This window comes from Sciurus carolinensis, chromosome 6 (assembly GCF_902686445.1).
Source record: "Sciurus carolinensis chromosome 6, mSciCar1.2, whole genome shotgun sequence".
Lineage (NCBI taxonomy): Eukaryota > Metazoa > Chordata > Mammalia > Rodentia > Sciuridae > Sciurus > Sciurus carolinensis.
In genome coordinates this window covers 130,776,321-130,802,296 of record NC_062218.1, presented here as the reverse complement: position 1 = coordinate 130,802,296, position 25,976 = coordinate 130,776,321, and the positions used below count along the sequence as shown (strand labels likewise).

Sequence of the window (25,976 nt, the reverse complement as noted above, 5' to 3'; positions counted from 1 at the left end):
TCATGACTGTGACAGGAGGATTTCAAGTTCCAGGGTACCCTAGGCAATTCAGGGAAAGCTATATCAAAAATTTTAAGAGCCTGTAATCCCAGTGACTTAGGCGGTTGAGTCAGGAGGATTACAAGTTCAAGGCCAGCCTTAACAACTTTGCAAGACCGTCAGCACTTAGGGTGAAATCAAAAGGCCTGGGGATGTAGCTCAGTGACCACCCCTTTGGTCACTGGTTGTTATACCTAATTCATAGAAAGGTACAGCTAAAGGAGCAGGTAGAATAGGCAGACCAATAAGCCCTCTACATCCAGAGGGTCCCAGCCAACTCCACCAGAAGGGGTCTGGCAGAGGCAGCCTTTACTAGCCTCTCACCCAGGCTTGGAAAAAGTCACCACTGGGGATGTCTGGTCTTGCCTGTTTAATCCCACTGTAAGCCACATCCCCTCTGAGAGCCTTAATGTCCTTGGCTACATGTGAGAACAGCAGAATTCTTACTTCACAGGCTTGTTAAAGGATCCTAAAGGATCAAGTTTACAAACGCATTCTGACTGGGAGCTCTTGGGCTTCCAGGGTGTTATGGTTTGGATTGGGAATGTTCCCCAAAGAGCTTATGTGTTGAAAGCATGGTCCCCAGTGCAGCAAGGTTCAGAGGAAGGGCTTTTAGGTAATGATCAGAACATGAAGGCTCTGACCTCATCAGTGGATTAATCCATTGACAACTAAATAGACTACTGGGAGGTGACTTCTAGTTGAAGGAAGTAGGTCACTGGGGGCATGCCCTGGAACGGTTTATCTTCTCCCTAGCTCTTTCCTTCCCTCTTCTCTCTTGTGGTATCTCTCTCTTCCTCTCCTCCTTTACCCCTCCTTCCCATTTGGAGCTTGCTGACCCTGTGTAAACTGAACCTCTCGAACTGGGAGCCAAAATAAACCTTTCCTCCTTTAAGTTGTCTTTTCCAGGTATTCCTTACCTTCTTCCAAGGCCATGAAGTTGGGAAAGTTCTAAGCACAAACAGCCCTGACACCAGTTGTGGCTTCCAGAGAAATGAGGATGATAATAAATAGGTGTAAAAAGAGTTAACAACACACCCTTTAAGCCAAGAAAAAAAATACATCAGGAGGGACAGTCACAATTGAGTGGATACAATTGAGTGGAGGAGGCATGAGGGGCTGGACCATAGGGCCAGGAGAGAGCAAGGGACCAAAGGGGTCAGGGTCCTCTTTCTCAGCCCCGGGAGACAGAGAGGAACAGAATAGGCTGTGTGTAGCAGCTGTCAGTGGAAGTTTCCACCCTGGCCAAAGCAGCTGCTGTTCCTCTGCCCTGGTGCGGCCCGTGCTTTGTGATCATGCTTGTGGCAGGCACCTAGCGGGACAGCGGCGTCTGCTTCAAGGACATGAGCACCGAACGCAGCCGGGACACATCTTTGCACTGCTTGCTGCTCTTGGGGTTGAAGTCACAGAGCTGGGCCACCTTCTCCCACTCTGTGCCTGGAGTCTCCTCCTTGGATTCCTTCACGAACGCCTCCTCAGATGCCCTGTGGTGGAGATGGGGCAGATATTTCTTAGTGGTCCACTTTCTGATGCCCTGCCTACCTGGGGATACTTTATCCACAGGTCTTCTCCCTAGCCCTTATACCCTGTGACCTCAGCCCCCCCAGGAACAGGTTTGTTGTAAGAGGAAGCCTAAGGCTGAGGGTACAGTTCAGTGGTATAGCACATAGCATTTACAAGGCTCTGAGTTCAATCCCTATCACCAAAAAAAGAAAAGTTCAGTCCTGCTTCAGGACCTTTGCACTTAATTGTCACCTCTTCCTGAAAGACTCTTCCTCCACATCTGCTTATGACTTGTTGCTTCCTTTCATTTAGTTCCCAGAGCAGGCCTCAACTCAGAAAGATCTTCCCAGTCTAGGCACTCTGCATTACCACTCCCTCTGGAGGTTCCAGCCTGGTGATCCTGACACCTAAAGGCCCTTGGAGAGACTAACACAGTACCTCAACTATGCTCAACATTTCCAAAATTTTGACCTAGAAAAAACATGGACTAGCCATCTACCTCACTGAAGTATGTGATTCAGCATTGCTGTATAAGTGTTCTCCAGAAAAGGATTGTGTGAATACAGAGCCTTTTTCAGCCCAAAAGAATCATTAACTTTGTGGAGCCACAGCCTGGGGATTGGAGTCTTTACTTTTGGTTGGAATCAAGTTAGGATGAAAACTAAAGTGGTCCCTTCTTCAGAAGTTCACCTTGGGCCAGGTGTGGTGGCACCCACCTGTGATCCTAGCAACTCAGGAGAAGTTCACCTTGGTAGTTTAAAAAACTGCTTATCTACCTAGAGGTGTAGCTCAGTGATAAAATACTTGCCTCAGTGAGAAAATGTGTGAGGTCCTGTGTTTGATCCCCAGTACCACAAAAAAAAAAAAAAAAAAAAAAAAAAAAAAAAAAAAATCACTGAGTAAGGGCAATAGGGAAACAAATAGTAAATACAGCTGAGGGGGACTGGGGTTGTGGCTCAGTGGTGGAGTGCTTGCCTGTGTGAGGCACTGGGTTCGATCCTCAGCACCACATAAAAATAAAATAAATAAAATAAAGGTATTGTGTCCATGTACCACTAAAAATATTTTTTAAAAATACAGCTGAGGGACAAAATCTAAACATGAGTGTCATTTAAAAAAAAAAAAAAAAAAAACACAGTTGGGAGAACTGGATCTGTGTCCTCTTTGGCCTACAGGGATCCTTCCTGGGGAATTCCTTTTTTTTTTTTTTTTTCTTAAAAGCCCCTCTATCTCTAGGCTCCTAGCTTCCACCCTGCTGATCTGGTTCCTGGCTGACAATCCAGTAAGATGGCTGGTGTGTGCTGTGTAGAGTCTGATGGTGAGAAGAGCTGTCCCAGGAGCTGCCCTCCTTCAGAATCAAGAAACTCCCTTCTGGGGCTGGGGTTGTAGCTCAGGAGTAGAGCATTTGCCTAGCATGTGTGAGGCACTGCTTTCAACCCTCAGCACCATATAAAAATAAATAAAGGTATTATGTTCATCTGCAACTAAAATATGGAAAAAGAGAGATTCCCTTCTGTCCTTTGTGCTGAATGTGTGGTTCATTCTCCAGGGCCATCAGTGTCACCATGGAGATTATTAGAAATATAGAACCTTGAGCCTCATCTCAGTCTTCCTGAATCAGAATCTGGATTTTTCAAGATCCCCTGGTAATTCAAAAGGCATGTACAAGTCTGAAAAACCTTGTTCTAGACTCTGCCTCTCTTCAGGGTCCTCTTACATGCTCTCTGGGCCATTACCTTGGGCTCAACAGGACACTTGAGTCCCCGTGGGATTCCATAGAACCAGAGCCTATGGGACATCCTCTTCCCTTGCTAAAAACCTCTCATGGCTCCCTGCTGTTTTCAGGATCAAGTCCAAGCTTAGATTAGCAAAACAGGCACTTTGCAATACCCAAGCTGATACCTCCCAGCTTCAGCCCCCAATCACTGCCACAAAGCAGCCCTGGCAGCATTCCAGACACTGCAGGCCACTAGGTAGTTACTTTCTCTAGGCCTTTGCCCCAGCTAATTCTCTCACCTAAAATGCCCTTCTCATCCCCCCTCCCCACCCAGCGAGTTCCTTCTTGTACTTTCATATGCAGCTGAAGGTCACAAATCTGAATCCTGCCCTGGCTCTCCCAGCTTAGGGTGGTTTCCAGAGCTCCATTTGTCCTTTCACACATGGCTCATATCACAACATACTCCAGTCCATGAGCAACTTGTAGGGACAGACTATGTGTGACCTCTTTCTATTTTTTTTAAATATATTTTTAGTTGTAGATGGACACAGTACCTTTATTTTATTTATTTTTGTGGTGCTGAGGATTGAACCCAGTGCCTCATACATGTGAGGCAAATGCTCCACCACTAAGCCACAACCCCAGTCCACCTCTTTCTGTTGACCAGAGAGTGGCATAGGGTAAGTTTCCAAAAAGCACAGAACAGACAGGAGAGGGGATGGAAGGAAGGACAAGAGGGCTGCTGCCCTGCTGGACCCTGCATTTTGTGTGAGAGAACGTAGCCCAGAGAGCATTGGAGAATGCAGTGTCACACCCAGAGCAAGGAGTGGTTCCAGCAGGAACAGCAAGTACTTGGCACACTCACATGTGCCAGACATCACTCAGTAATAACTGCATTTTTGTCTTTGGTTTCAGAATCCCCAACACCACCCTCGAACTTGTCACAACCAATCAACTGAGATTGGCATGAGAGGAAGCCTGTTTGCCATGTCTACATTAGTCATAGTGCCAGCAAGACACCAAGCCCAGAACCATGTGATAGGGGTTGGTGGTGGTGTGGACACGGTTCATGACCAATGTCAGGGCATTGGGGGTAGAGGGCAGGGATTAGTGTACACATAAAAGCATCTCTTATTCTTTATGCCTTCACTACCTTATACTCAGTGTTTGTTTTGTTCAATAAAAGATCCCTTCAACCCACCCACCTACCCACCCCAAAGGCATCTTAGAGAGAAGGAACTGGGGGCTGCTTTGCCCTTTGCCTCTCCTACATGGCACATTCTTGTCTCTGCTCTCACCCTGTAGGGCTCTCTGATTTAACAAAGCAGCCTCCAGTTTGCTGGAGAGATAGAAGTGAGGGTTAGCCTCTTCATGTGCCCTGGGTTTAGCCCTGCTCTGATCATCTCCCTAAGCCCAGCCACACTGATTTATATCCCAAAAGTAGAAGACTCCAGAAGGCTTGTGCCAGCCACACGCACACCTGGGTGCCTCTCCAGATCCCTCCCAGCAGAGAAGCAAAGGAGACACGTACACATAGCCGATGATATCAGCATCTGGCTGCTGGTAGAATGCTTTGTCAGCGATCCTTGAGGGAAAGGTTAGGAGAAGAGGTTAGGTGGAGAAGGCCAGGCAGGCAGGCAGAGGGTTAAAAGAAAGAAAGAGCACATTAGTACCTCCAGCGGGAGGTGTGTTAGGAAGCACAGTTTGAAGGCTCAGCAGTTATGCACAGCTCCAGAGGGGATCTTCCACCCTGGTCACAGTGCTTTTTCTAAAATTCAGCCCTGATCATATTACTCTCCTGTTCAAAACCTTCAGAGGCTCCCCACTGCCCACATTTGTGCCCAAAGCCCTCCCAATGTGACCCCCATTTGCCCACTTGCTGTCTTTTCCACCATTCTCTGACTCCATGTGGCCCAACACACCACATCTTTTCTTTCCTGCCAGGTGGTTCCCAGGTATAGTGCCCTTCCCTATACCAAGCCCTTTTATTCCTGATGAACTCCTAGTTATCCTCCAAAGCCCAATCTCCAGATGCAAGAATTCTTCCCCAGCCTGCTCCCTGCTTCCCTTGTTTCTATGATTTTTGTGCAGAGGGCCTCACAGCTGCACCCATGTGGTTCTCTCCTCTGAGCTCTTTGAGGACATAGACCAAAGGATCTTCCTTATCTAGGCCCTGGCATACAGTAGTTTCTTGAACACAAGGTGGCAGATTCCTAGAATGTGTCTTTCCCTTCATGGAAGGTTTTGTACCTTGAAGGGAACAGCCTCAAAGGCAGTGGTCACGGACAGCATCCTGTATGAGACCATTTTCATACAGATATTCTTTGATGGACAATACCATCTTTGCCTGTCAGGTATTCATGCCCCTTCTTTCAGGAAGGGTGCCCTGACTGTCCTTTGTGGGATCAGGCTGTTCCAATGGCAGTCCCTGTGGTTTGTATGGGACTGACTCTACTGCAGAGTCCAAGGAATGGGACTTTCACCCATGGTGGGTGGAATAGGTGCATCCCTCCTGGCTACAGTCACTGGGCCTGGCACAGATATATAATCCAGAACAGACCAATGACAGTCAGGTCAGACTTCAGCTGGAACTGCTGGCCACCTGATGTTCTTCTCATGGAGGTTGCCAAGAGAACAGGACAGAAGTTGGCCATTTTTACCCCATATTTCAGGGCTGTGTGCCCAAGAATGACACCAACATAGAGGAAAGCAGAGCTGAGCAACAGTAAAGGTGAATGCCTATTGACTTTATGCCTGCAGTCCTACCCCTGACCTCTTCAGTTACGTAGGCCAGTAATTTCCTTTTAAACTTCAGTCATTCTGGGTAAAAGTGTTATAAAAATAAAATCCTATACACCAGTTGGCTCTTCACTCTCAGCCAGGTCTGTGCCTTCTCTGACTCTAACCCTGACCATGGAGGGCCCAGGGCTAGCTGTTGGCTGCTGGGCCCCTGGACAGTCTGGCTCTAGGACCCTTGGAGATGTTCTGTTGACTCACAGACCCTGCGTCCTGTCATGGACAGGTGGAGAGGGCTCAGTAGTAGACCATCTCTAAACTACAGGGACACAGCCCTGGAGGCTTCACCCTTCCTCCATGTTCTTGCCACCAAATCACCCATCTCAAGAAAGTCTCTGATATCATATCCAGCTCCCCTAACTGCCCCCATGGCTTACCTCAATCCCCAGGCCTCCCTCATGTTTCCATAGCTCCTCTCATGTCCCTATGGCTCTCCTATCTCTTTGGCCCCCCTCATGTCCCATGTCTCCCTTCATATGCCCACAGCTCCTTTTATATCCCAAGAGCTCCTTCATGTTCCAAAGGCTCCTCTCACCGGTTGTTGATCTTGTTCTTCTCAACTTGCTCACTCTGGCGCTGGTTCCACTCTTCCAGGTCCTTTTTGGCCTTCTCCCGCCACTCCTGTTCTGTCACCTTAGAGGCAGCATCTGTGAACCCAACAAGAGAATGAGTGACAGCTTTCCAGTGGCCCTACTGTCCTGGCTACTCCTCCCCTTGGCCCCTGCCAGGACCCACCTTTACCCAAAACCCACATTAAAGCAGTGTGGGCCTCCACAAATCCCATGGCTTCCCAGCTCCACCCCTGCCACCACCATGTCCCAACAGCCAACGCTGCCAGAACCCAGCTCCCAGTCAGCCCTGCCTTTACCCAGCTCTTGCAGCCGTTTCTTCTGCTCCTCTCTCCATTTGCGTATGCTCTCAGGCTCCTGAGTCAGCCTATCAACTTGGGCAATTGCAGCGTAGCCATCAGCGGGGCCATTAGCCTCCTAGGCATAAATATACCAGTCATGTACCCAGCCACATCGGCCCACTATTTCTGCTGCCCCTCTGGGGAGCCTTAGTACCAAGGCACCCTTCACATCAGGACACCTCAATAGCCTCAAACAACTGTACACTGTCTCCTGTGACTATTCATTCCCTGGCTTCGCTCTTCCCTTTGCCAGCACCACTACTTCCCCTGTGTGACCTTAGGTTACTCAACCTCTCTGTGCCTGGCCTTTGTCCCAAGCCCAGCAGCACTAATTTATACTCCACTTTTTTTTATACCCCATCATAAAATAGGCCAAATAATAATGCCCACCCCACGGTTTTTTAGAAGACTGGAATTTAAAAATGTAAAGAACTTGGCACACAGTGAGTCCCTTGTGTTACTATTGTTAAAGTTGCTTTCTATTAGAGTAATAGTAACTGATAACAGGTATTCCGTCTAAAATAACTAAACTTTTTAATGTGTTTATTTGTCCATCAGAATGTCATTTTTGTGACAGCAAGGACCTGGTCTGCCTTGCTCACTGCTGTGTGTACCCAGAGCATAGCGCAGTGACTGGTACATAGCAGACACTCAATAGATTATATTTTGGGGGCAGAGGGAACCAGGGATTGAATTTAGAGGCACTTAACCACTGAGCCCTTTTAATTTTTTTTTTATTTTGTGACAGAGTCTTAGTTGCTTAGGGCCTTGCTAAATTGCTGAGTCTCTCTTTGAACTTGGGATCCTCCTGCCCCAGCCTCCTGAGTGCTGGTATTACAGGCTCCCAGTTTACATATTTGTTGAGTGAATCACAGTCTTCAGAACAGGACAGCCATGGCTAAGCCTGTGCAGTGGTGAGACAGCCAGACTGTCCGGGTTTGGATCCCATCTCTTATAAGATGTGTGTATGACCTGGGGCAGGTTACTGAACTTTCCCAACCTGTTTTCTCATCTGAAAATGGAAATAATGGTAAAAACAACCTCTTAGAGTTGCTGTTGTGATTTGACGCCTGGCAAAGAGTGAAGGTTCAATGAATGGCAGTTAGAATTATTACTATAATTATTAATTCCCATTTTATAGGGGAAGAAACTGGCCTGGAAGGTGGAATGATGCAGTAGCTGGAGTTTAGGTCAGGGCTTTGTTCACTTCTCCCAGCCTCCTACTGGATCTAGGGGCAGAGTTGCCAGGGCTAGGGACAGAAACATTAGGGGCACGCCCCCTTTGCCCACCCCTCTGGCATACTGCAAGCTCCACATTCCTGTCTGCAGACACCCCACACTGCCTCCAACTTTGCTGCCATACCTGTCTCCTGATACTTTCAGCCTGAAATCATCTCCCCTCCTTCTCTAGCTGGTGAAATCTTACTCCCATGAGTTTCCCTGCTCAGGAGTCACCTGCTCTGGGATATTTCCCAGTGGTCCCAAAGAAGTCCCCCCTCTCTGCACATAGGTCACAGCCTACTCCACCTCCTACCAGGAGCTCCTGGTGGCCAGGACAGGGCCTTGTTTATAACCCCAGAACAGTTGTTTTATCATCTGGTGACTCCCTATCCTCCTCCAAGCTTTTGTACAAACTGTTATGATTGCTTATGCTGTTCCCCATGGGTCAGTGTCCAGCGTGCCCTATCTGGTGGTGCCCACCAATGTCCTCAGCACATAGTAGGTCTTCAGTAAGCAGTGTCTGAATGGGTAAAGACCCATGAATCTGCAAGTGTGGAGTTGGGAGAAGGAGCTTGATAATTGGTTTTGCTCAAGGGGTGTGGGCAGGTGGAACATCTGGGCTGTCTTCCATCATCTGGGGAGTGAGGGAAGGGCGGGACCCAGGGCAGGGTGCCTCCAACTAGGCTCTGCCCTTGGGTGGGCAGTTGGGGTCCACCCTTATTCCTCTTTCCTGCCCAGCACTACACTTCAATTCAAATTAGCTACACCAATTAAAGTTCTTTCATGCTTTTCACCATTACTTTTCTGTTTGACTTTGCGGGTAAGTGGTGGACCTAATTGGTTGATCCTCCAAATCAGGCCTCTGACCTAGAACTCCAGTAACAACATCACCTTCCATCTTCTCTCCCTCCAGCTCCTGCCACCTCTGACCTGGACCACAGCTGGTCTCCTTTCTTCACCCACCAAAATGATCCAGGCACAGCCTAAACCAGATTATATCATGTCCAGTTTAAAAACATCTGAAGGCTTTCCACTGCAATTAGAATAAAATCCAAATGATCTGGTCTACCCTGCTCCCCTGCTTTTTGTCCTCGATCAGCACACACTTCCCACACTGCCCCTTAAACAATGCTGTGCCCCCACAGGGTCTGTCTGGAACATTCTTCTCCAAGAATGTAGGGCTTGCCTCTTCCTGGGCTTCCCCTGACTCCTAATTCAGGACCCAGCTCTGAGAAAGGCCTGAGCACCTGGCTTTAGTGACCTCTCACTCACTACAACCACATCTTTAAGCAATTGCTAAACAATCCACCCTCCCTCTGCATCTGCACATCCTTGGACTCAAGTAAACACTGATCCTGTACTACACAGCTAGGCCTACAATGGTTGCCTCTATACTCAAAACGTACAGAGTTTTCTTTCTTGGCATTATTCTCTCAACAATACAGCATAGGGGCTGAGGATGTAGTTCAGTGGTAGACTGCTTCCCTGGCATGCATGAAGCCCGGGGTTCAATTCCCAGGAATACACACACACACACACACACACTCACCAAAAAACAAAAACAAAAACAAAACAAAACAAAAAAAAACAGTGTACCAACTGTTTACATAACATTTACCTTGTATTAGTTATTATAAGTCATCTAGAGATAAAGTGATACAGGAGGATACACATAGGTTATATGCAAATGTGTTCTCTTTTTATAGAAGTAGCTTGTGTATCCTTGGATTTTGGCATTTGCAGGGGTCCTGGAATCAATCCCCCATAGATCCCAAGTTACAACTATATTTTATTTTCTTCATAACCCTTATTGCTATCTGAAATGACTTGTTTACTATCCGTCTCCACTCCCCCACCTCCCGCAAATAAATAAACTCCATGAGGACAGAGACCATCTGTCTCCATTGAATCCATAACAGGAGGGTCTGGCTATAGGAGGATTTCTAGAATATTTATTGGAGTCTGGAGGTATAGTTCAGTGGGTAGGGCCTAGTATGTGCAAGGTCCTGGATTTGATCCCCAGTATGACCAAAAAGAAAGAATACTTAATGAATTCATAGATGTCAACTTTGGGGACAGGGATGAACAAGATAACCCATCTCTTTGGACTTTGGGAGGGGAGTCTTTCACAGATAAGGACCATGGCTGGGGAATGTAGTATAACACAGACCAGGTAAAGAAGAGGGACAAAGGACAGCATGACCATTCCTACCTGGGAGCACAGGACAGCAGGAAGGAATGGGGAAGAGCATTTCAGGCCAAAAACCTGCATGTGTATAAGGACCACATGGTTCAGGTGCCTTTGAGAAACTCCAATTACACAGATGTTACCAGATGTGGAAGGAGATGGGGTGGGAGAGATGGGCTGGAGAAGGGCTTCTAGGCAGGCATCTCTTCTCATTGTGTCCTTCAATGCCCACCATCTCCAGAAAGTCTGACTTAAAATTAAGATTCTAGAACACTTGCAATTAAATGATCTTTGATCTTTACAATTTTATGTGGAGGGTTTTATTATCCTTGTTTTATAGTAGGGCAACTCTAGTTTCAAAGTGCCAAGGTCACCCAGTCAGGAAGTGACAGAGTTGGGATTCAAATTGAATTACTAGCTGTGAACTCCCTTGCTAACAGGGGCCTAGTATGGTGGCACACACTTATAAGCCCAGGAACCCAGGAGATGGAGACCAAAGGATCTCAAGTTCAATGTCAGCCTCAAAAACTTAGGAAGACCCTGTTTCACAATAAAAAGGGCTGGGAATGTAGCCCAGTGGTAGAGCACCCCTGGGTTCAATTCCCAATGCCAAAAACAAAATTCAATAAAAACACAAAGTTCTGTGTAGCATGATTTCTGTGCTTCCTTTTTGTCTCCCTGATGAGTGCATCTTAGAGACTGTGTCCCCTTCCTCCCCCGCCCCTACACCCCATCCTCACCTCTCTCTCTTTTACATGCTCACAGTAGGCCACCCCTCAGTTAACTCAGTAGCTGGGTGAGGAATTTATAAGAAGCTTCCGGAGCTACAGAGCACCTTTCTCAACAGTCCTGTGAGAGCAACAGGGCCTTGAATCCCCATTTTACAAATGAAAGACCAGGCTCTGAAATGTTATATAACTAGTTCAAGTTCATCTAGTTGGGACACCCATACAATGAAGTTCAGGCCTTCTGAATCCATCCAAATTTCTGCTGACTGCAGTCTGGGTATGGGAGTTCCTCAGCCCCTGGAGCAACTGCAGCACACATCCGGAGCCCACTCAGTGTGATCCACAGTGTGAAACCTGCCAAGCTGGGTCCACCTCCTCCAACCATGTGCTCACCAGCAGTGAGGCCCACTAACATGCTCTGGCTGGGAATTAAGCATGGCTCCTCTGCTGCCAGGAACACCAGTTCTGCACCTTAGGTTCTCTGGGCTCTCCTCGCACATCTCTCTGTCTTTGCACAAGCTGTTTCCTCAGCCAGTACAACCCGCATCCCCCTGGAGAGCCTCAAAACCCACTCCCAGCATCCCTTTCCTGTTGTGCTCCCTGACTAAAGTGCAAGCTCTGGTGCTTGAGCTTGGATTCAATCTATGTAACTAGAGCAAGCCATTAAGCTCATGTAAAATGGGAATAATGAAAGAACCTGCATCCTAGGGTGTTGGGAGGATTACATGAGTTAATCCTTGCAAAGCTCTTGGATGGTGCCTGACCCATAGAAAGAACTCAAACTATTCATTCACTCTCTTCTCTCTCATTCTCTCTCTCTCTCTGTCTCTTTCTCTCTCTCTTTTGAGATGGGGTCTTTCTATGTTGCCCAGATTATCCCCAAAGTCCTGGACTCAAGCAATCAAGTAGCCGAGACTATAGGTGCATGCTACTGTAGAAAGTAATTCTTCGAAGACAAACCCCACACTGGATCTACCACCCCAGCAGCACAGGGTGTTGTACTCAAAGAGTGTGAGTTAATTAAGTGACTGGACAAGTTGCTGATTATAAGTGAAGTGGAGGCTGCAAGAAAGCATTAAACTCAGCATCAGAGGGACTGGGATTTAAGTCCCTCTCTGCCATTCATTGGGTGCATAACTATCGAGAAAGTCCCTTTCCTGGGCAATTTGGATTTTAAACCTGTTAAATAAGAATAACAACATCCCACTCAAGGTGCAAAAATGAGGATTCTATGAAATGACTGTGATGGAAACACCCTGTTGCCCATAAAGGTGTCCATGAGGGATCACATAGCTATTGTGGTTCACTGTTGCAATGTGACAAGGGCTCCATACATTCTGGTCCTCATTGCACCATGATCAGGAAAAGCACAGAGTCCTGAGAAACAGTTTCCCAGTTCTTTTCTGAACTGCTCTGGATTTGTTTTCCTGCCTCTCCTCTTGTCAGTGAGTTTTGGGACCACAACTAGAATTTTCCTTAATCATTTGAGCACCCCAGGTGGGAGACAGGGTCATTGCCAAGAAGACTGGCAGCTCATCAGACAGTAGTGACTACAGAAAGAGTCTGAGCCCCTCCAAAGTCCCAAAGAGGGAAGGGGTCAGGAATGGTTAGCACCAGAAGTCAACAGTCAGGACCAGGTCGTCTCAGCCCAGCTTCTTAGTACCCCTCTCCTGAGGGATTCCTCTTCTGGGCATTGCCCAGCACTTCAATGGACCATGCTGGTCAAGTTTGTGCTGTGACTTCAGGGAGGGACTGAAGGATAAGGCATATCCATCTTCAGAACTGACAAAATAAGCCAGGCATGGTGGCACGAGCCTTTAATCCCAGCAGTTTGGGAGGCTGAGGTAGGAGGATCGAAAGTTCAAAGTCAGTCTCAGCTACTTAGTGAGACCCTGTCTCAAAATAAAAAGGGCTGGGGATGCAGCTCAGTGGGTAAGTGTCCTTGGGTTCAATTCCTGGTTAAAAAAAAAAAAATCCTGACCAGCGAATGCCAAGGTAAGTTGAGCTGCTGATTTCTTTGAGGATCTCAAAAGAGGATAATGGTAGTATGTGGTGGGGAAAAGGAGAGAGAATTTTTGCAGGATGGTGGAAAGGGGGAGAGTCCTGCAGGGGCTTTCTGTCCTTGTCCCTGTTCCTAGTGATGCCAAAAGGAACTGGAATAGGTGTAGGCAGGCTTATCCCCAGGCCACAAAAGATTAAAGTACAAAATCTCTTCCCAGGTTGGGTACTGTGGTGTACACTTGTGATTCCAGCAACTCAGGAGGCTGCCAGGACTTTTTTTTTTTTTTTTTTTTTTCTGAGTTCCATCCCCAGTTCTTTTTATTTTGACTCACTAAGTTGCTGCTGGCCTTAAACTTGTGATCCTCCTGCCTCAGCCTACCAAGTAGCTAGGATCACAGGCATACACCACTGCATCCAGCTCACCAAGACTCTTAAATGCTTTTTAGAGTTACACAGGCCAAGGCATCTCCCCTGAAAGGGCAGACCAGACACTGCTATGTTCAATCCTAAAGAGTTTTCTGGGGCTTACCACTAGTAACCTAGCCACTGTGACTGGCCAGTTCCAGGAACAGAAAGGTAGCAGAGTACAAAGCATATTGATCAGGGATCAGAAGATGCATGTGAGCAGGGCATGGCGGTACACACCTGTAATCCCAGTAATTTGAGAGTCTGAGGCAGGAGGATTACAAATTCAAGGTCAGCCTCAGCAACTTTGTGAGACTTTCAGCAACTTAGCAAGACCTGGTCTCAAAATTTAAAAAGAGCTAGAACTATATAGTTCAGTGGCAAAGCATTCCTGGGTTCAATCTCCAGTAAACCACTCCCCCCCAAAAAAAGTAGATGAGTTGGAGCAAGTTGGAGTAAGTTGGAGTTTTGTCTCTAAGTTTCTGAGTGATTCATCTCACCTGGGACCCTCCCCTGCCTGAAAGGATTCTAGGATGGCACTGATGGTGAAATGATTTACGGATAAACATGCCTGGGGTCATTATTACTAGCAGTGAGAATAACTACCAAAGGATTGGGAAGGAGCCCTAAGGTTCGTCAGATCCACCAAATGCAAAGTAGGACTAGGGAGGAAGAAAGTAGGGGAGCTAAATCAACCAAATGAGGAAAACTTCAAAACTGACTGATTTCCTGTGTGATTTTGCGTTAAGACACTTCACCTCTCTGTGTCTCAAGTTCCTAATTGATTGAAAAATAAAATTACCCTGTTCACAGTATTCTAGGTACTTTTAATCTTATCTCCAGGTACAGGACTACTTAAAAGTAGTGGAGTGTTTGTAGAGCCTGATGATCTAAATCTCAAAGATCTAGCAAACTGCAGGAAGAAACGGTCATTGTTTGGCTCTGTCAGCCTCAATTGGATATGAAACTGCTAAGACCTAGAGATTGACTTTTTTAGCTTGCTGAGAGTTGAGTAATTTTCCAGAAACAGAACTTGGCTAGTTTCCCTGAGTAAGGTACCAGCCCATCCCACTTACATAAGAAAGTATTGTTTGTTTTCCCAGAGGATTCCAGAGGCCAGCTTCTCTATGGGGCGGGGCTCAGGAGTCTCTGCCACAGCCCGGGGATTAAGGGTCTTTGACCCAATCTGCGTGGGAATTAAGGCACATTCAACGGAGGCATGGCCCCAGTGAGGCAGGAGGTGGGGTTGCAGGGTGAAGGCTGTACATCTATGAGGTTCTAGGGTTGCCACTGTGCTATGCGGTCTCTCAGTAAGTATTTTCTCTCTACCTCTCCCCCAACCCCTCTCTTTTTGTGGTCCTGGAATGCTGTACATTGCATTATACACTCCCAGACATTTTTTGGAGACAGATTCTTGCTAAATTGCCCAGGCTGGCCTCAAGCTTGTAATCCTCCTGCCTCAGTCTCATGAATAGCTCAGTCTAAGTACTCCTAAACCTATCTGTGGGTATATGAGGGGACAGATTTGGGTGGATGCAGGGAGAAGCAATCTCGTTTTGTTGTTTCTTTTGCAGGGCTGGGGATGGAACCCAGGACCTCACACATGCTAGGCAAATGTTATACCATTGAGTTACATCCCCAGTCCCTAAAAATATTTTTTACAGATTTGCTCCCCGCCCCTTTTGTGGTATAGGAACACTACAACGATTTTATTTTTTTAATACAGTGAAAATGAACACCCTTTTCTTATTCCCCTGGGTCCTCCTGTCCCCGTCTCCCCAAACTCCAATTCTCTCCTCAAGACCAACCATTGTTAACAGTTGGTACACATCCTTTCAGATATTTGGCCTGAACATTTAAAAATAAAAACCAGGACCATACTGTGCATAATATTCTGCAAGCTGCTTTTTCCAGTAATATATCATGGGCATCTCTGCATGCCCACAAGGAACTCTGATTGCCCTTTGTAACAGTGGCATGGACTTTCAAGCTGTCTATCCAGGCCACTGCTAATGAACATTTAGATTGTTTCCAGTTTGCCTGCCATTATAAATAATCCTGCAAAGATCTGGATGTAAAAACAACAAATAAACAAAACACAAGAATCTGGGTGTCTTTCTCCAATTATTTGCTTAGGAAAGATTCCAAGAAGTGGAATCTCTGCTTCAAAGGATCTTCCCAGCTCAAGTGCTCACGTATGTGAATGATGGTCACTCAGTTCGGCCTCCCACCAGTGGTACATGCTCAGGCAGGGTCCTGTACTTTCTTTGTTACAGGCAACTGTGGGCCGCTTTATCTCTCCCTCCTAAAGCTGAATGTCATCATGGTCAACCGGAGGCTAATCCTCATCAGTCCCTGTCTCTAGAGGTCCTTATTCTTCACTCCTCCCCCTTCAAAACCAGAAAACATTTCAAAACCTTTCTCTACATTCCCACCCCAATGCATCAGACATAATGAACAGAACTAGGAGCCCTGAGCCTACCAATGATGGTGCCGTGAGTCACTGGACCTCAGGCTATCACCACTAAGACAGAGTCTTGCTTACCTGAAACACATCTCCATTGACAGTGGTCCCCATGTCTTCAGAACCAGCTAGAAAGAGAACAAGAAGACAGTATCACTCATTGTTCAGCTTATAGCGAGCATACAATGGTTTCACCTTAGCGCCGGAAGACAATATCTGTATATGCCCATGTATATTGACCCCACACAGGTAAATATATGGATACACAAATAACTATGGCTCAATCCTTCACCTTTCACAATGCCTAATACAGCTGTTACACCTGATTTTCACTGCAGCCTTACAATGAAGTTGTTAACAATGCATTTTACAGATTCTCAAGCACGGTCTCAGAGAGGCTATATGTTTGCCCAAGATCATCCAGACAGTAATACCTCCTTACCCACCAGAAGTTAATTGACCAACAACAGTCGTGTGGGAATGATCCAATGGTGTGTGGAACCCGTGCCTACTGAGTAGGTGCTGGGAGGTGCTGCAGGCTTGGGCGAGGGCTACCAGGGGCAAGGAAGAGAGAGACCTGTGTGTCTCTGCCTGTCCTGGTGGAACCTTAAGTAACTGCTCTACCTGGGAGAGCAGGAATCACAGTTCCCACTGGGCAGCACCTGGCCTATTTTTTCTCTCTATGCCTCTCCCAGAAGAATTTTATTTTGCCTTCTGCAGTGACTCCTCCCAATCCTTTTGCCTGACATCCAATTAGTCACACATTCTTGCAGCTTCTGGTGGAACAGTGACCCTCAAAGTTGTGCTCTGCTGATTCTCTGATGTCCAGCCTCAGCCTGGGACCTCACCATCTCTGTCCTGCACATCTGCTTTGGTCTGTCTGTTCTGCTAGTGGTGAACACCTGGTAAAGTATAACTCTCTCTTTCTCCTTACCATGGTCTTCCCCAGAGCCCCGCATGGGATTTGCCCCTTCGTAAGAGCCAATAACTAGTTGTTGAATAGATAAATGAATTATTTTTCGTTCGTTTGTTTTCAGTGCTGGGTATTGAACCCAGGGACTTGAGCATGCTAGGCAAGTGCTTTACAACTGAGTTACATCTCCAGCATCTCTTCTTTTTCTTTTTTCCCCCCTTCTTTTTAAAAAACAGAGTGAATGCATGACTTTTGCCCATTCACTGGCCTCCCTGACTCCAGCTTTACCTTCTCCAATCCCTCTTTCAAACTAATTGCCAGGGTGGATATTTTGAAAAACATAGACTTGTTTATGTTCCTCCTCTGACTAAAAGATAATGAGAGTGAACCAAAAAGAAATCCACTTCCCCTGGACCACAGGGGCCTAATGGGACTGCTCCTGCTTTGGGGACTTTGCAGGTGCTGTTCCCTTTGCCTGGAAATCTTTCCTACATATTCCACATGGGTTCCCCCATGACTCCTGTCTCTGCTCAAACACGGTCTTAACACATGGTTTCCCTGATCACAGCTCATTCAGCCCTCAGGCACCAACTGCCCCCATGTTATTTGCTTTAGAGCACTTACTACAGCCTGATAAGTTTGCTTATATATGTTTTTATTATCTGTCTCCCCCACTTGAAAGGACCCTTCATGAAGACAGGGACTTTGTTTTATCCTCAATGGGACCCAACATCTGGAACAGTGCATGAAAGAAATTCAATAAATAATTGGCAAATAAATGCATTTAATCCTAGAATCCAGTTCATGAGGAGCTTTACAATCTGGCTCTGCCCTTTTATCCTGACTCACTTCCTAAAGAATCCTGTTTGGATCCATTCCTTCTCCAAAGTCAGTTCACAAGTCACCTCCTCCAGGAAGACCTCACCTACTACCTTTGCTTCCCTCGACACTGCGGTAAAGGTCTTACCTCTATGGTATGCCAGAATATTGCACGGCATCCCCTGCTCTGTTGTGCAATTACTTGTAACCCCCTGGAACCAGGTACTCCCTTTCCAGACTGTATCCTATCAGCTTCTAAGGGCTCCTGAATAGAACAGGTAAGTAGCAATTATTGGCTAAATGAAAATTGAATTGCTTTTTGGGGGGGGGTCTACTGTAAGAATCAAGAAAATAGTCAGAAAGTGCAATACTTCCTAGCAAAGTGCCATAGGAGGCCACCAGAGGTAACTACAGATGGACAAATAATACTACCAGCCAGATAGGGCCGTGAGCAGCAGCAACCATGCTTTCATCCTGAGTACTGAGATACTTAATCTCATGGCAATGAGCCCCAGTTAATATGAATTATAATTGACTTTACTGAATCAGGCAGTGATTGATTTTGACCTATGAGTCAGCTGTCACTGCCACATGTTGAGATAGAATTTCTCCTGCAAATCAGGATGAAACCAATGAAGTTTTGGAGGCAGTCTCTTCTCTGAAGGGTCTTTTCCTGGGGCACCTCCTCTACCAGGGCCTGATATTACCAGGGTCCATTCATGATGATGTGGGTCTGTATTCAATGGTTTTTGGAGAAGTTGCACTACCATCCTCCATCCTGACCAGCTGTCTTAGACCCCTCATATGCAGGCAGATGCCAAGTACCTACCTTGGCCTCTGGAAAAATCTTTCTGCCCCAGGCTGTCAGTCCTGTGAGTGTCCCTCTGGAGATGCAGTTTCAGCCTCTTTGGGAATCCACACACCCACCCACACAGAGAATTACCAGTATCTGTTCCCACAATGCTCTATGATTATTACACATTTATTATCATGGGTCTGCAATCAGAGCCAGTAGAACAGGAGTAAAGCAAATCCAAGTCCCATGAATAAACCCCTGGGTGTGTGACTTCCCTCAGATGCCTGGCCCATTTTGGAACAAGTTTAAAGAGGGTCCAGAACATTCCTGTGAGCTTACTGAGGCCCAGAAGGGGAAATGGACTTGCCCAGAACTGATGGGCAAGTCACAGCCATGTCTACTGCCCAGAAAACTGGGTGTGAAAATATAAACCTTTGGGGCCCTGCCCAAGGCTGATGAATGGAAACAAAGTGTCCACCACTCAGGCTGGCCACAGAGCCAGCCCAGGGAAGAGAATCTTGTGACTCAGGCTCAGACCTACACCAAATACCTCTTTTCCCTCATTCCTCAGGGGCCTCTGGGAGCACAACATCAGGGTACTCAGCATAGGGACTGCTAATCAGAAGATCCATCATTTAAGAAAGGGTGACTCAGAGGTGTTGACTGGTGGCTGCTACTGGAGCCAGCTTCCACCCAGTTCCCAATAGGCCAAGGCCCTTCCTCTCAGCCCCTCCAAGTTCATTGCTCTCATCACTGATCAGGGGAAGACTACCTGTCCAGTGCTGCCTAGTCTAGAAGGGTCAGATCAGTTCTATTTATGTCTGGTCACCCACTGAGCGACCAGATTGCCACTTAGGTGGGCAGCTGAGCATTTGTAGCCTCAGCAGGTTTGAATTTCAGAGACACTTAGAGGGCTGTGTTCCTGGCAGCTGCCTAGAAGAAGAGAGCATGTCGATGTTTCTCTCCCTGTCATCTCAGGTCTGGGGCCAGTCAATGCCCTACTGTGTCAGAGAGGGAACCCTTCATCCAGGCTTTAAAACCCAGGAGCCCCACTGTCCTGGGACAAGCCACAACTCCCATTCCCTTCTGGTGACCTTCAGCTGGCATTCTACTTGCACTTTTCTTTACTGGGGTTCTGGCAACTTGAGGCCTCTTGGAACCATCAGGCTAGATTAGGGAATGGGGTGGTCTCACGGAGGAAGTGTGAACAAATGAATACCATTGCATGAACTTGGGCAGACATTTCTTAGGAATTCCCTGGGACATGGAAGGGTCCATGCTGAGGGACTGGGAGCCACTGCTTCAGAAGACCTCTACTGCTGACTGTTTCAGGTAGCAAAAGACACCTGCCCTCCTCCCCCAATATCCAATGGCTTCCCACAGCATTTGAAAGAACATGAAACAAAAAAAGAACATGAAACCCAAAGCTAGGAGGTCTGGAATTAAATCCCAGATCTATCACTCATGCTGTGTGACTCTGGGCAAGACACTCAGACTCTCTGAGCCTCCAGTTTCTTTTTCTTTCTTTCTTTCTTTTCCCCCACCCAGTGTTGGGGATTGAACCCAGGACCTTGTACATGTGGGGCAAGCACTCTTCCACTGAGTATATTATATACTTAACCTTACTTATATTTTATTTTGAGAAAGAGTCTTGCTAGTTGCTCAGGCTGACCTCAAATTTGTGATCCTCCTACCTCAACCTCCCTAGTAGATGGGATTACAGTCCTGTGACACCCTGTCTGGCTGCTTCCAGTTTTTCATATGTTACAAAAAGCTTGTTATATTTCTCATATCAAGGGAATAAAGAGTTGCTTCAACTACTCAGCCACAGAAACTGTCTCACTGGTTTCTGTATCCCCAGTGGGGCCTGGCACATAGGTATTCAACACATGTTTTTTTAAAAATCTTTTTTAGTTCTTTATGAACACAATGCCTTTACTTTATTTCTTTTTCGTGGTGCTGAGGATCAAACCCAGTGCCTCACACATGCTAGGCAAATAAATGCTCTACCACTGATCTATAACCCCAGTCCCTCAACACATGTTAAATGAAAACAAACATGACTGTTGAAAAGCCTTGTAAATAAATAAATATATGTGTGTGTACATAGATATATATACACACACAGACACATATGTCTGTATATATATATGTCTCATATATATATATATACACACACACACTCATACACACACACACACACACATATATATACACTCTTTTTCCAATAGGTCTGTTGGCCTCTCCAAAATGACAATAATAAGAAATAAGTTCTGTATGGGATGTACTCATGAAGGTGATATCTACTTTTTTACTAAATATTTTAAGAAATTGTTTTGGGGGACCAGAATTAGAGTAGGAACATCACTGATAAATATGATATTGCAGGGACCAGACTGTGAACCCTGAGTTCTGAAGTCAACTCTAATAGCACTGGACCATTTTTGGAAAATCATTAAGTGAACAGAAACCTCTGAAGGGCAGGAACACTTCTGAATGATGCCCCTTTGTGCCCCTGCCCAAATCCCAGTTTCTAACTCAGAGCCAGGTACATGGAAGACGTTCGGTCAATGGGAGGGGTTTAGGATCTGACAGAAATGGGTTTAATCCTTGAGTTACCGTTACTAGTTATTTCAATAGCATACCTTTCTTCCTCTCTTCTTTCCTCTCTTTTCTCTCTCTCTCTCTCTCTCTCTCTCTCTCTCTCTCTCTCTCTCTCTTTCTTTTTTGTTACTGGGGAATGAACCCAAGGGTGCTCTATCACCGAGGTGTTTCTCCAGGCTTTTTTTTTTTTTTTGAGGTATGGTCTTGCTAAATTGCCTAGGTTTGCCTTGAACTTAATGATTCTCCTGTCTCAGCCTCCCAAATTGCTGGGATTACAGTCATGTGCCACTGTGCCCCATTAATAGTGTACCTTTTGAGCCTCAGTTTTGCTGGCTCTGAAATGGGTTCACTAATGTGTATGAAATTATTAAATGTAATTAACATGCCTAGCCCAGTGGCTAAGGGAAGACAGGTGGTCCCTAAGGACTACCATTAATCCCCATTTTCCCAGATGTGTGAAAGCTAAGGCTGAGGGGCCAGCAGGTCTGTGTTCTTCCCACACCTGCACCACTTAGCTGGAAGCCTGGATCACTCAGACTATTAGAAGGGTCAAGAGGGACTCTTAGAACTGGGCGGGCAATGAATTCCAGAGCCAGGCAGTGGTGAAGTTGGCCTTGGAATAAAATGTCATGACCGAATTCCTGTCCCCAGAGTCAGCAGATCCACAGTCCCAGGAGAGGCCTCAGCTCATCCCCCAGCTCAGAGATACTAGAGGTGAATCTCCAAGATTGCTCCCTACTTCCCCAGGCCTTCTGCTCACGGACGCACACAGCCCCGGGCCTGCTCCTCTGGCCTATACCAGATCCTCGTCACTGTCCCGCAAGACTCCTTGGCCAGGTCTGTGAAGGGCCTGGGCCACCGTCCCCAGGTAACAGGTTCAAGGCCCCCAACTCCCAGGCCGCTGCACCGACTCACCCCCACTCGCAGGTCCCGGCTGCGCCGAGACCAGCTGGCTGCCGGCAGGTGCCCCGAAACCCTCGTCATTCTCTATGCCTGCGATCTCGCTCTCCTGTTGGGCCAGGAAGGCAGCTGCTGGGTCCTCCTCAGTCGCCTCAGGGGCCCCGCTCTCCGACGACGAGAAGAAGCCAAAGTCATCAGCCATTTTACCCGCGTCTCTGCTGAAGCCTCTGCCTGGCTCTTGGCTGCCCGGCTCTTGCCCCGCGCTGTCCTCGGCGGCCGCGACACTGTCACCCAGCAGCCCGGGGAGCCGGCCTGCGCGGAGACGGGCTGGGCGCCGCGGCCCCGCACTTCCTCTCCGCCACCGGGCGGGGCTCGCCTGTCACTGCCGCTGCAGGCGCCGCGGCGGGAGGAGCTGGGAACGGGAATGCGGTGATGTCACCGACCGAAGGAGGGTGCCCGCAGGACGGCGGGGAGATCGCTTCGCAGCTGCCACAGGAGGGCGGCAGCAGGACAGCGCGCGGCCTGAGGGGCGCGACCACCGAGACAGCGCTGCTGGGCTCCCTCCGCTCATTTCCAGAACACCGGAATCAAACGCGGATCCTACCGGTCTGCGGGCGAAGAGAACTGGACAGCGGTCATACAGTACACACTGCCACGACAGGAGGACAGTCCCGGCCTCCGGAACTCCGAGAGGGTGGATCTGGACTGATGTTGCTAATAATTAATTCCACAAAAGTTTGTTTTTGCAGCGCTGGGGTCTGGTGCTTGTTAGGCAAGCACTGAGCTACATACTCGGCCCTTTTTACTTTATTTACATAGTGTCTCGCCAAGTTACCCAGGCTGACTTTGAGTTTACAATCCTCCTGCTTAGAGTGGGATTATAGGCGTGTGCCACCGCACCCGCCCCACCTCGACGGTCCCCGAAAGTGTCTTCAACCAAAACTGTCCCAATATTATGAGCCCTATTAAATGACACTTCTCTGTAGAGGAGGGAAATGAGCCTGGCAAGTGCAGGTCGTCGCCCACTTGGCCATGCTGCTTTAGTGCATTGCTTGGGCATTTCCCATTTGGGGAGTCTTTAGCTCCTGCCACCAGTTCGTGGGCCTGGGCCTCTTCATTGCCTTTAGATATGAACCGACCTGAGAAAGGTCTGCAGTTTATCCAGGCGATGGGACAGTTAACCTCCAGCCACCCACAGTTAACACCCAATCTCCTCCCTGCCAGAAATGACCAAGAACCAGGACAACAACATTTAGTAACTCAGTTTTGGTCATGTGGAGATTACAATCTAATGAGACCAACAGATGGCAAATGGCTAAACGCAAGGTACTGGGAGACCCAGAGAACCACCAAGGGATTTGGACTGTTTTCTTCTGATTTGAGACTTGAAGATCAACTATGAATTATGGGCTGAAAGAACAGAAAGATATGCTCCAGGTGGTGGGTAGTGGTTCCCTTAGGCAGTGGGGAGTGGAAGTAAAGTTCGGTCAGCACAAAGCTCTTGTTAACTATTACTTGACTATAGATTTCAATCTCATACAGGTACTACTTGACTCATAATGAGGTTGCATCCCAATGAACCCACCATAAGTTGAAAACATTGTAAGTGGAAAATGCAGTCAATTCCCTTAACCCATCAAATATCATATCTTGGTCCAACCTGTTATAAATGCATTCAGAACGCTTACATTAGCCTACAGTTGGGCAAAATCATCTAATTTATTAAATACTGTTGTGAAAGTGAAAAACAGAATAGTCATATGAATATTGGAAGTAAAGTTTCTACTGAATACAAATGGCTTATGCATCCTGGTAAGGTTGAAAAATCATAAGTTGAAACATTGTAGGGTTGGAGATCATCTATAATGAGAACATAGACATGTTGAAAAAGAGAGAAACTAGAGGCCCTGCACAACTTGATTCAAACTCACCACTCTAGCATCATCTTCCACCTCTTCCTTGTTCCCACACTACAGACTTGGGTGACAAAAAAACCTAAAAAGTTAACTAGAACTGGGCATGGTGGTCCATGCCTGTAATCCTAGCGGTTTGGGAGGCTGAGTCAGGAGGATCATGAGTTCAAAGCCAGCATTAGCAATTTAGTGAGGCTCTAAGCAACTTAGCCAGACCCTGTCTCTAAATAAAATACAAAAAAGGCTGGGGATGTGGCTCAGTGTTTAAATGCCCCTGGGGTCAGTCCCTGGTACCAAAAAGAAAAAAAAGAAAAAGAAAAAGAAGGGTTAACTAGTTTAATCAGCTAAGTATGGTAGAGACAGGGGACTAAGACTATGCTACTGCCCACTGAGCCCTCCATGGGATATCCTTGCTTTATTCTCTCAGGCTTCAGTCAATAACGTAGGCAATGCATATAAATCCAGTAGAGACATTCTTCCTAACTACTTCCTCCTTTCTCCTCTTCCTTCCTAATATACCCATCAGCAGAATTTCTGTCCTTAATTGTACAAATTACTTGTCAAATTATTCTGCAGTCAATGTTCACTCCTATACATTACTCTTACATGTTGATATTGAAAATTATTATTAAAGTTATATTTTGAACAATGTAGCTGTACATATATGATAGAAATTTCCAGTTTATTGACACCTCTCGAAATACCTTTGTGTCTAAACATTATTCAAGATTTTTACTTTTAGTACTGGGGATTGAATCCAGGACACTTTACAACTGAGGTATACCTCCAACTGTTTATTTTTAGACAGGATTTTGTTAAATTGCCCATACTAGCCTCAAACTTGTGATACTCATGCCTGGGACTCCTGAACTGCCTGGATTATAGACATGTGCCATTAGGCTGGGTTCTGCAAATTTTTTTATTGTGAGTTTGTTCAGCTTAATATCTGAACAAAATTACATGTTGAATTTGATTGAATGACTCAAGTTCTTTAATTTTTTAAATTATGGACAATTTCTGACATTTATAAAAGCAGAGATAATTATAAATAATTGTAACAATATATCATTATTATAATAATGAAGTTATAATAATAATACAGTAAAATAAACCCCAATATAACTATCACCAACTTCAGTAATTATCCATATTTGGAGGTTTATTTCATCTAAACCTCCACCACTACCCCATACTTTAAATTCTTTGAAAATAAATCCCATGTTATATCACTTCATCCACAAATATTTCTCTAAAAGAGAAAGACTTCTTTCCTGTTAATCACTAATGATCAGAGATTAAAAAAAACTTTTCAACAATATTAGCAAATATCCAATCAGTATTCAAATTTTTCATGAATATATATGGATCTAAACAATGTTTCCGACATTGCATTTGTTCGTGTATCCCAAGTAATTTTGAAAAAAACAACCTTATGAATACAAAATTTATAATCAATAGAGTACACTGACTTTAAGTGTACAATCCCATGAGTTGTGATGAATGTGTGTATCTGTGTATCTACCAGTACAATAAAGATACGAATCTATAATCCCAGCAACTTGAGAGACTGAGGCAGGAGGATTGAGAGCTTGAAATCTGCCTCAGCAACTTAGCAAGGTCCTTTCTCAAAATAAAAAATAATAAAAAGCATTGGGGATGTGGCTCAGTGGTTAAGAGCCCTGGGTTCAATCCCCAGTACCAAAAAAAGAAATATCTGTCACCCCAAAATTTCCTTGTGCCCCTTCTCAGTTAACTCTCCCTACTTCCACCCATTCACAGGAAACCAGTGATCTGCCTTCTGTTACCAGATTGCTTTTTGTTAGTGCATGCATGTTATTGCATGCTTCAATGTTTATTGCTGTATAGACTCCCATAGCATGATTATTAAGTAAATTGTGTATCTTTTCACCTGTTACAGACATTTGGATTGCTGCCAAACTTTCTCTATTATGCATAAAGTTGCTATGAAAGTTTGTGTACAATCTTTGAGTGAATATATTTTCATTCTCCTTGGGTAAATATCTAAGAGTGGAAATTCTGGGTTGTATAGAAAAATATA

General features: G+C 46.2%; 1 protein-coding gene across 2 annotated transcripts; it reads right to left on the bottom strand.

The window, feature by feature from the left end:
* Positions 1 to 1,060: 1,060 nt before the first annotated feature.
* Positions 1,061 to 22,527, bottom strand: Cltb (clathrin light chain B). 2 transcript variants are annotated; one of them, XM_047556672.1, is made up of 6 exons: positions 22,020 to 22,527; positions 16,054 to 16,100; positions 6,924 to 7,041; positions 6,591 to 6,702; positions 4,791 to 4,844; positions 1,061 to 1,523 (listed from the first exon to the last, which is right to left on the bottom strand). In XM_047556672.1, exons 1-6 carry the CDS (start codon positions 22,204 to 22,206, stop codon positions 1,352 to 1,354), a joined length of 690 nt encoding a protein of 229 aa, XP_047412628.1. In that variant the 5' UTR covers positions 22,207 to 22,527; the 3' UTR covers positions 1,061 to 1,351. The 2 variants fall into 2 exon arrangements, with proteins under 2 accessions (XP_047412628.1, XP_047412629.1); XM_047556673.1 differs by lacking the exon at positions 4,791 to 4,844 and having other exon boundaries at positions 22,020 to 22,418.
* Positions 22,528 to 25,976: the final 3,449 nt, after the last annotated feature.